This window comes from Chrysochloris asiatica, unplaced genomic scaffold, assembly GCF_000296735.1.
Source record: "Chrysochloris asiatica unplaced genomic scaffold, ChrAsi1.0 scaffold00008, whole genome shotgun sequence".
In the NCBI taxonomy this organism is placed as follows: domain Eukaryota; kingdom Metazoa; phylum Chordata; class Mammalia; order Afrosoricida; family Chrysochloridae; genus Chrysochloris; species Chrysochloris asiatica.
In genome coordinates, this window is record NW_006408526.1 from 14,722,401 (window position 1) to 14,733,881 (window position 11,481).

General features: G+C 38.5%; 1 protein-coding gene across 1 annotated transcript; it reads right to left on the reverse strand.

Moving 5' to 3' along the window:
- Nucleotides 1-454: 454 nt before the first annotated feature.
- Nucleotides 455-9,965, reverse strand: KBTBD3 (kelch repeat and BTB (POZ) domain containing 3). The gene is made up of 2 exons (XM_006833791.1): nucleotides 9,719-9,965; nucleotides 455-2,265 (listed from the first exon to the last, which is right to left on the reverse strand). Exons 1-2 carry the CDS (start codon nucleotides 9,937-9,939, stop codon nucleotides 663-665), a joined length of 1,824 nt encoding a protein of 607 aa, XP_006833854.1. The 5' UTR covers nucleotides 9,940-9,965; the 3' UTR covers nucleotides 455-662.
- Between the last annotated feature and the right edge of the window lie 1,516 nt (nucleotides 9,966-11,481).

The window sequence follows — 11,481 nt, forward strand, 5'->3', positions numbered from 1 at the left end:
CTTAGAGACTGAAATCAACTTCCACTGGAACTTAGTAGACTCAGTAATTTAAAAGCATTTCAGTAACTAAAGTGACATTAAAACATGGTATATTATGATTTTATTGAAAAGCTAGATCATAAAAATAAAAGTTTATTGTACCATTCAGAAGGTTGGAGAAATATACTTTATAAAAAAAAAAACTCTGAATAAAATTATAGTAAAAGAACTAATTATCAGAAAGAATAGGAACTCAAGAACTTTTTAATGGCTACGTAACAGTGAAAGATTCTTACCTCTTAACTTATTTTTACTTCATGTAGTAATAGTTTAATTATACGCTTCTATGACCTAAAGAGACTTCTCCCATCTAAATAGTACAAATCTGTGAACTTTCATGTTTTTACTAGCCTTTCATAGATAATTTAAAAATCAAAACATCAATGAAACCCTTGTATTTTCAAAAAGTCAATTCATTCATTGATGATTTTTGGTAAAACATACTTTGTAGCTTACATTTCTAGGAACTGTTAATATGTATATGCTGTACGGCCATAGCAGTTCTCTAATAGCAGGGACATTTTTAAAGACATAAATAGCCCCCCACCCCATCATTACAGTGAACAAATTTACTGTGTTTTTAGAACTGTAATAGTTTTAGAATCTCCAAGAATATACTACGTTTAGAAAGGATTAGAAAACCAAGGGTCCCTGTATTTATTGAACTGAACCACCTGACAGTAAAATTCAGTTAAGGCTCTTGGCATTGGTGAAACTTCCTCCCACTCAGACCTGCTGCTGTGGTAGACTTGCACTTCATCTGTGATTTCATCTGGTGCATAATCACCACCTAATATGTAAATTTTATCTTCAATTCCAATGGCACCTGCATTAAACCCAGCACATTCAAATGATCCTTCACCCTTCCAAACACAAGTATCTGGACAAAAGCTATACACCTTATATGTGGAAAGGTCACATATATATAGTGTGTAATTAACTGGGACTGCTTTAATTAGTGTTGCATGAAAAAACTGCCCAAACTCTGCTACTAATTCAGACCACTGGTCAGTGGCTGCATTGTATTTAAAAAAGCAATCAAGAGAAGGGTTAAAGGCATCAGTAATCTCTACCTCTGATCCAAGAACATAAATTACGTTTTGGCATGCGCTTGCTTCTGGGTAGTATATGCCTCGGGGCAATGGGCTAACAGACATCCATTCTTTGGAAAGAGGATCGTAAGATTCAACATCTAAGAGACTTCTAATGTCCTGAGATTCTCTAGTTTTTCCTCCTATGACAAATAATCTATTGAGAGCCATAACTGATGTATGCATGGTCCTTGGTGTTTTCATTTTGGATACCAAGAAGAAGTCATTTTTGACTGGACAGTAGCACCAGGTTTGATCAGTGACATCATGATATGACTCAGCAATATGAAGTCGAACCGTTCTACAACACTTCCCTTTGCAACCACCTGTCAGGAAGATTTTCTCCCCATAACTAGACAGGCTGGATCCTGGCAAATCAATCAGGTGTGATTGTGGCAGTATTTTCCATGAATCAGATTTAATATTATAGCAAAATGTATACTGATTTTCTCCATTCTCCTCTGTTTTGTGAACAAATATATATTTTTCAGTTGTAGATGGCCGAGCATCAGGGAAAAGTCCACCAGAATCTTGCACACGCCTAATTGCATCCATGATTACATCAAAGCAGTCTGTGCTTTTGAGTAAACACTCTTCACTAAGCAGACAGTCTTGGAGTGTCTCCTCAGATAACTGATGTAATCTCACTGTTTTCATCAAGTTAGGCAGATGCTTCTTCCTTGATTCTAAGCTATGTTTAGTCCAACTAAGGACCACTTTCAGAACAGTTTCTTCTTCAGGTACATTTAATTCATCTGATTCCAGACATTTTTGTAGTACTCCAAAATTCATCTCTAAGAAATCAGTGGATTTAAATAACAATGAAAAGTGATGTTGTACAAAGTATAATGCATGATCAAACAAGCGGGTAGAGCCATAGCTATCTGATATTGATAATAACTGTAAGCAGTTGACAAGATCAATACTCTTTATTAAAAAGTCACTGCAAGCTTTAGCTAGGAAGGAAACTTGAAGAAATGATGACAATTGAAAGAACATTTCTACATTATCATCTGTTATCTTTGCTTTCCCAGTATAGGCATAATCAAGAAATGCTTTTATTGCTTTAGAGGACAAATTAGTAATGGTGACACTCCCATCATCTCTTTCTTTCATGTTTACTTCAAACATAGCCCTGCAAAAAGAAGGAACATAGAAGGACAAGTAAACAGGGATATTTTATTCCATAATTCTCTTCAATATCAATTACAGAAGCTCCCTTTACCCGAAGGAGGATTTAAGTTTGAGATGGAAAGTATATACAAATATATTTCAAAAACATGCATTATATTATTTTAGTATTTACATAACTATGTACCATATTATTTCTCTAATGTCAGCAACCTAAAACCAAACCCACTGCTGGTGAATAGATTCCCACTCATAGCAACTCTCCAGGGCAGAGAAGGACTGTCTTATAGGGTTTCTTTCCAAGGCTGTAAATCATACTGGGGGAAAATGAAGATGAAATCAAACAAACATTAAAAACAGATTATAAAAAGTTTGAATTTTGTATATTGATAGGATGTTCTTATATATTATTCATAAAACTGAAGCAAAATCTCTCTAATGCCAGAATTTATTTATGGGTTAATTAGTATCAACTGTGCTGGTGATAACTTAAATATGCATTTATACTTAATACTCTGGTTTTAGGATTTAAAAATGTGTTGTGAATTAATTCAGTTTGGCAGTAGTGACACATGGGAAAGATGGAGAACAGTATGATACTAGATGCCTCCAATGAATCCATGTTTGTGGGGAATCCACCAAGTAAAATACATAAAATCTGTATTTAAAAGAGCCATTTTACTTAGCACTTTAGGGAAATGGGAATATGGTTTGATAAATCTAAATGTTCACAGTAGGGTATAATGGCAAAAAAAAGCTGAAAATAAGTTTTTAGAACAGTCAATGAGATGAAGATGCATCCCTATTTGAATAATTAGACTAACTTGAAAGTTCTTCATAACAAGTTCTGACTTACTGATGATAAATTTAATAGAACTTAAGTAATTGGGAACTCTGTTGGTTCAACTGAAGCAAAAACATAAAATTGTATGTATTTTACTATTGGTTTGGATAAGAATAACATTGCCATCACTCATATTAATTTCATATCCAGAAACAGTTCATTCATTGAGATGTAAGAATGACTGACTTTAGTTCAAGAAGGACCTCATGGCATGGTGGGTAGGCATTAGGTGGCTAACCACAAGGTCAATGGTTCAAACTCACCAGCAGCTACACAGGAGAAGGATGAGGCTGTCACTCTCATAAAGATTTACAATCTTAGAAGCACTATAAAATAGTCACTTTGAGTCAGATTCACTGTGATGACAGTGGGTTAAACATTGGGTTGCTAACCCAGTAGTTGGTGTTTGAATCCACCAGCTGGTAGACATATGAGGCAATTTGCTTATAGGTTTACAGTCTCAGAAACCATGGCGCAGTCTACTCTTCTTTAAGATAACAATGAGCTGGAATTGACTTAATGGCAGTGTGTTTGGGTTTTAGGTAGGTAGACTGGAGTATGGACTCTAGAGTTCAGCTACCTATATTGGTAGCTGTGTGACCTTGGATAGTTTACTTAATCTCACAATGTTTCAAATTCTTCATCTGAAAATGGGGATATGGGTAGTACGATTACATTGGGCTGTTGAGAGGAATAAATGAACAAATAAATGCAAAGTTTTAGCTGGTATTGCTATTTTTAAAAAGCAAATATTTTCTGTCATATTCTATGTATTTTAAGTCTCCACATTTCTTGGAGAAGACACTTTCCATACCAACACATGCAAGCTCATAGTTCTTTACTTACCCATCTTTAAACTTCCAGTCAACATTTATCCAAGTTTATCATGTTATCATAAAGTGGTTATAATATCTGTGATTACAATTCAATTACTTATCTCAAATGATGTTATATTACAATTATAATTTTCATTTCCCAAATACTGTAAAGGGTTGAAAACATTAAGTATTTTTCTGCCATTTTTATTTTATATTTGCTTCCCCATATTCTAGTGAGTTTGATCATAACATAAATATTATGGATTTGTGGTCTTACAAGAGTGTAAATTATAGAATCGCTATCTACATTTGCATATATTTTTATATGAATTGTATTCATAGCTAAATACTATAAAAGGGGACTTCAAAAAGTTGTTGAAAGACTCCAATGTCTTTTAATTCTATTTTCCATTAACTTTTTGAAGGCCCCTTGAGGACAATTAAGGGAGTAGGTTATTATTATAAGACTGCTATTTATACTGTTTCGAAACAGGTAAAAATATAAAATACATATTACTCTGTTTTAACAGCAATTTAAAAAAATTAAAAGCAGGCTCATGAAAACTGTGAGTAAACTGAGAAGAGTCCTATGGACAATGTTTATGTGCTGATATATTTAATTAACAAATAAATTCAAGAGAACTGTTGTTTGTTAAGTGCTGTTGAGTTAGTTCCAAATGGCCTTGTAGAGGATTTCTGAGACTGTAAATCTTTAGGGGAGTAGAGAACCCTCATCTTTCTCCTGAGGAGCGGTTGGTGAGTTTGAACTGCTGACTTTGTGGTTTGCAGTCCAGTGCTTATGCTACAGCACCACCAGGTTTCTTTTCAAAAGAGTTGTTGCTATTGTTGTTAAGTGCCATCAAGTCGGTTCTGGCCTAGAGTGACCCTGTATAGGGTTTCCCAGGAGCAACTGGTGAGCTTGAACCACCGACCTTGAAGTTCAAACTGATTTTGCAGTCTAGCACATTAACCCACAGTGCCACACCAGGACTCCATTGTCTTTTAATTCTATTTTTAAGGGAGTTGTTGTTGTTGTTAAGTGTCCTTGAGTTCTGACCCATAGCGACTCTGTATAGGGTTTCCAAGGTGGAGCTAGTGAGCTTGAACCACCGACCTTGCAGTTCAAACAACTGCAAAGGCAGTCTGATGCATTAGTCCACAGCGCACACCAGGACTCCATTTTCAAGAGTGTTTGTTGTTGTTGTTGTTGTTATGTGCCATGGAGTCGGTTCTGACTCATAGTGACCTTGTACAGGGTTTCCAAGGCTGAGGACTGCAAATTTAAATGCTTAGATGTAACATTTATTTAAGGAGCTCTGGTAACATAGTGGTTATAAGTAGGCTGCTAATCTCAAGGTCAGCAGTTTGAAACTACCAGCTGCTCTGCAAGAAAAAGATGAGGCTTTCTGCTTCTGTAAAGGTTTAAAGCCGCGGAAACCCTATGCAGGATCACTGTGAGTTGGAACCAATTCCATGGCACATTACCACCACCTTTTACTTATTAGAATGAAAGCATCATGGGGAAATCAAGCTGGGTTCACACCAGAGTTTTTCTATTTACTTTCTAGGGTTTGAAGGAATAATAATTATAATAAGAGCAGCTAACGGTAAATGAATGTAATGGACACTGTGATGAGAATTACTTATTTCTTCATTTAATCCTCATAAGGATCTTTAGACTTAAGGAATAGTGTTACGAGGCCTCATACTTAACTATTATACTTACCGGGGCGCATGGGTAAAGTAAAGGGCATGAGAGCAGAGACAAATCTGGAAGAAAAGCTGGGGTAGGAAAAACAGGGAAGGAACTGTAGGACCTAAGAGCAGCACAGTATTAGGACACGAGTGGAGTTCAAAGAACAAGAATTTAGGTGACTTGAGAGAGGAAAAAGAAAAGAATAATACACATATATGAGTACTATGCACTAAGGCATTGCTCTCAAGTTCAATGCATGAAACCCTACAGGTGTGGGTTTAACAAGTAGTTATCAATACCGTCTGCTGAATGAAGTACAGGCATACCTTGTTGTATTGTGGTTTCAAGACACTGCAATTTTTACATAGTGAAGGTTTGTGGCAACCCTGCAGAGCTCCATTTTTCTAACAGCATGCACCTTTGTGTTAACATTTTGGTAATTCTCACGATATTTCAAACTTTTTCATAATGCTAGCATAGTGGATTATGGGTTGTACTGCTAACCACAAGGGTAGCAGTTCGAATCTACCAGCTGCTCCACAGGAGAAAGATAAGGGTTTCTGATTCCATAAAGATTTACAGCCTCAGAAACCCTATACAGGATTGCTCTCAGTCATAACTGAATACGCAACATAACCACCACCACCACCACTACACACTTAATAGATAACAATGTATTGTAAACATAACTTTTATATGCACTGAGAAACCTAAAATGTGATTTGCTGTATTGTGGTATTTGCTTTTTTAAGGCCTAGAACCAAACCCGCAATATCTCCAAGGTATGCCTGTATAAGGTTTCCTCTATAAAGACAATGCATATGAGTTATAATTAGACTTTGGCAGCAGAATCAGATAAAAGCATTAAAAACGTAAGTTAAGTTGTATCTAAGTGTTTCTTAGATACACTTAGGAATCCTGGTATGGTGCTGTGGGCTAATGCGCTAGACTGCAAAGTCTGTTTGAACCACAGGGTCAGTGGTTCAAGCTCACCAGCCACTCCTTGGAAACCCTATACAAGGTCACTATAGGCCGGAATCAACAGCACTTAACAACAACAACAAAGTGTTTCTATTTCTTAAATCTTACTCTATATTTACTTAGTTTATTTATTGGGAACTTGTACCTATACCAAAGGAGACCTGGTAGCACAGTGAGCTAAGTATTGCTCCAATAACCACAAGGTCAGCGGTTCAAACCCACCAGCAGCTCCAAGGGACAAAAATGAAGCTATGTGCTTCCTGTTAAGAACTACACTCTCAAAAACGGTAAGGAGCAGTTCTACTGTGTCCTATAGGGTTGCTATGAGTTAGGATTGACTCGAAGGCAGTGAGTATACTTATATCCTGCCAACTTTTAATTAAAATTGCTTCCAAAATTGAACTAATGCCAAATACTGCAATAAGGATTTAAGTATGACTAGGAGGAGTCCTGGTGTGGGGCTGTGGGTTAATGCGCCTGACTGCAAAGCCGTTTGAACTGCAAGGTTGGAGGTTCAAGCTCACCAGCTGCTCCTCGGAAACCCTATTTTTGTTGTTAAGTGCTGTCGAGTCAGTTCCGACCCATAGTTATCCTGTAGAGGGTTTCCAAGGAGCAACTGGTGAGCTTGAGCCACCAACCTTGTAGTTCAAACCGACTTTGCAGACTAGCACATTAACTCACAGCGCCACACCAGGACTCCTGTTTGCTATGGGTTGGAACCGACTCGACTCTACAGCACTTCACAACAGGAGGGGTGAAAGCCAGAATGTCAGCAAGAGGGCAGTCTATCTTTTGACCAAGAGGTCACACAGGGTGGTATTACCTCAATATAGCTACCCCAGGGTTCAGTTCATGTCTTACCCTTAATCTTACAGCGTCAAAGATCTGCTGTCAGCCCAGAGGATTCCTAAAGTACGATGACTCAAACATGCCCCGTAGAATGATCTACATGGAAGCCAAATTATATTCAGAAGGTTGCTTAGAATCAACAAGAAAAGAAGCTGGTGATCTTGAGATACTTAGAGGTACTTTTTTTAACTACTGAAATCTCTTTGTCATAAGGGCAAGAAATCTTTAAATCTTTTGGGTTAGAATCCCTCTTCTAGCTGGATAGACAGAGCTGAAATAGATTTTCCTCTGATTCCTTTTGTTCTTTTGACATCATTTTCATTTTTGATTGACTCTTACTTTCTTATTTTTCTGATAAAGGATAGGGATTTCTCAAACCAAGTTGACCCCAGATACTTTTTCCCCCTGAACACTTAAATTCATTGTGGTAAAATGAATTTTATGTGGCCCTAAGGAGTTGTTACAGTTGCTATGGTGTGGTGCCTCAAGGTCGATTTGAATTGCAACGTCTTTCGTGGTCCAAACTCATCAGCAGCTCCTGGGAAACCCTATACAGAGTTGCTATGAGTCTCTGACTCCACTGCACTTAACAACAGTTCTTTGGAGAAGCTTGTCACTTTTGCCCAGGAAGAAGTCAGGCCCTGCAGGCAGAAAATGTCAGTTGTGATGCAAATAGATGGAGCCACCTAAGGTCTAGCTAGAGGACTGATCAGTTTAACCTACCAAAGGAATTGGTCACCTGTTGTGCAAATACCAAAATACCCTAAAGAAACAAAGACCCCACAAAAAAACAAAAAAACGCAAAACCACTGCCGTCAAGATGATTCCGACTCATAGCAACCATATAGGACAGTAGAAGCGCTCCTCAAGGTTTCTGATACTGTAAATCTGTATGAGAGCAGATAGCCTCTTCTTTCTCCTCTTTCTCCTTTGGAGTGACTGGTGGGTTTGAACTGCTAACTTTACAGTTAAAAGTCCATCACTTTACCCACTGTGCCACCAGGGCTCCATTATGTAAATAGTGGCTTGAAAAAAAATCCACCCGATTAATTGAGCCACTTGCCTATATAATGAACCAACCCTACAATATAAGGAGAAGGGCAAGGGCAAGGAGAGAAGAGAAGCAGAGAGTGAGTGTGTTTGATCACCTTCAGGCAAAAGGCTTGTCAAAAAGTTCTTGTCCTAGAGTTGATTCTGCCTCATAGCAACCATACAGGGCAGGGCAGAACTGTACTGCAGGGTCACCAAGGCTGTACACTGTATGAGAGTAGATCACCAAGCCTTTCCTCCCACAGAGCCACTGGTGAATTTGAACTGCCTACGTTTAAGTTAACAGTCGAGCACTTAACCACTGAGCCACCAGGGTCTTTTAGAAGGAGTGGTGGTGGAGTGACAAATACTGTAATGCAGGTCAAGAGCTGTAACAATGAGATTATTTTGTTTCTTAAGGGCCATAGAGTTGGTCTGACTCATAGCTACCATGTATAGGGTTTCCAAGGAGTAACTGATGGATTTGAACCAACCTGTGCTTAGCAGTCCAGTGCTTATCCTACTAAAGACTAAAGAGAAAAAGAGAGAGAGCCCTGGGAGAGAGGAGGCATGCATAGCCAAGAGGAAGCCAGTCCTGAGGGAACAGACATGACAAAAGTGGACATGGATGGCTGCGCGACAGCTGAGAGACTTGCCCATACGGAAGAGGAGAGAAATGTGCTCTTCGTCCTGGGGAGCCTTCCAGACCTTGAAGGTATGTTTCCTCATGCTGAGCCTGAGTTGTAAACTATTACTCCAAACTTGAACCTGACCCCAAAGTATAGACTAGCATTTCCCTTATAAATCTTATAAAACTTTTTGAGTTCTATGAGCCTTTGCAGCAAATTACTGAAGCTAACAGAGAGAGCTGAGAGCGGAGAGACTGATTGATGTCAGAGAGGATGGCATGTAGATGTATTTTAGGGCACCATGAAGACTTTAAAAATCTGGGACATGTTTAACCTCAGCCTCAGAGGAACCAGTTTTGTGCTGTTGTTATTAATACAATTCTATGTTTGCTAATTTTTCACAAAACTTTGGAAAATGCTGGCCTAGGTAGACTTGAACTTTAAAAAACAGTGATCTGAAATTTTCATACTCAAAAATTACTAATCTTGTTTCTAATTAGCTTTTCTAAGAAACAAAAAATACTGTTGCATGTGCCTGTGGGAAAGAAATAGCAGTTACAGAAAAATAAACCTTTAATTAGCCATATCATAAAATCTGAGGCATACAGTACCTGAAAAAGTCACTGCATGCTGCAAGCACACAACGATGGCATGGGATTATTTCATCTTTCATGATTATTTTGAAATCATAAAAGACATTCTGTTCTCTAAAATTCTGTAATATACTTAAGATTTTCTGCCCATGATCTTCTGACACAAGGAAGCTGTTTTTCTTCTTGGATGGAACGCCATTACAGGAAGTTTGTTGATTGGAATCACATGAATTATCCATAGTCAATCCCACCTGTTCTTAGAACTAGGCTAACAAACAAAACAAAAAAAACACAGGTGTAATAGAATCCTAAGGAACTTTTCAGACACCAAAATTGTCCCTCAGTGTCAATTATAAAAAATGTACTTGACAATGACCATAAGATAGTAAAATTTAACCTAAACATTTGTTTTCATGACATTTAATAGTCAATTCCCTTTGAATTTTCTGCTGAGTGCATTAGAATAAAAATTATATTAAGGGGTAGCATTTAAGGCATATACCAAACCTACTGCTGTTCAATCCATTACAACTCATTGCTGCTGCTGTTAAGTGTCACTGAGTACGTTCCGACTCATAGCAAACCTGTATAGGGTTTCTGAGGAGTGGCTAGTGAGTTTGAACCGCCAACTTTGTGGTTCAAACTGACCTTGTGGTCCAGTGCTTATCCTACAGTGCCACACCAGGACTCCATTCCAACTCACAGCAACCTTATATAGGGCAAACTGCTCTTTAGGGTTTCGGAGGCTATAAATCTTTATTGGAGCAGCTGCTGGGTTTGAACCGCCTGCTGACCTTGCAGTTAACAGCCCACTTTACCTGCTACTCCACTAGGGTTCCTTTTAAGATGACATACTGCTGTTGTTAAGTACCATCAAATCGGTCCTGACTCATAGTGAATCCTGTATATAGGGTTTCCAAGGAACCTTTTGCTTAGCAGCTCTATGCTTATCATACATTGTTGTTGTTAAGTGCCGTAAAGTTGGTTCCAACTCACAATGACCCTGTATATAGTTTTCGAGGAGCAACTGGTGTTTTGAGGACTCGTGATGCTGTAGAGTAAGCACTGGACTGCAAGCCAGAAGGTCAGCAGTTCAAACCCACCAGCAGCTCCTCGGAAACCCTGTGCAGGGTAACTATGAGTCAAAATCGCCTCAATGGCATTAAACAACAACAACAACAACAATACATATATAAATAAGGAGTCCTGGTGGCACTATTGATAAACACTGAACTGCTAGCCACAGGTCAGTGGTTCAAACCCACCAGCATCAATGATGAATAAAAATGAGGCTTTCTACTTCGGAAAAGATTTACAGTCTTGGAAACAACTTAATGGCAATGGGTTGGTTGTAGGTTTTATATCTATATATATCTATAGCGCTCTCTCTCTCTCTCTCTCTCTCTCTCTCTCTCTCTCTCTCTCTCTCTCTCTCTCTCTCTCTCTATATATATATATATACGTAAATGTTAATATTCTAAGCAAGGATCCCTGGTGTGGCACTATAGGATGAGTATTGGACTGCTAACTGCAAGGTCCGTGGTTCAAACCCACCAGCCGCTCCTCGGAAACCCTATAAAGGGATGTTATGAGTTGAAACTGACTTAACGACACTTAACAACAACAACAGTCTTCTAATCTGGGGAGTCCTTGTGGAGTGCATTTTCACGTGCCTGGGCAAAGACCCCTGGTGGTGCTGTGGGTTAACCATTGGACCACTAACCCCAAGGTCGGCAGTTCAAACACTATGAGTCGGAATCGACTTGATGGCGGTGATTGGA

Excerpts from the sequence above, each read along its gene's own strand:
- KBTBD3 (XM_006833791.1), bottom strand. The coding sequence starts at position 9,939 with ATGGATAATTCATGTGATTCCAATCAACAAACTTCCTGTAATGGCGTT. Across the intron at positions 2,266-9,718 it reads GCATGCAGTGACTTTTTCAG|GGCTATGTTTGAAGTAAACA; the intron begins GTACTGTATGCC and ends TTCTTTTTGCAG.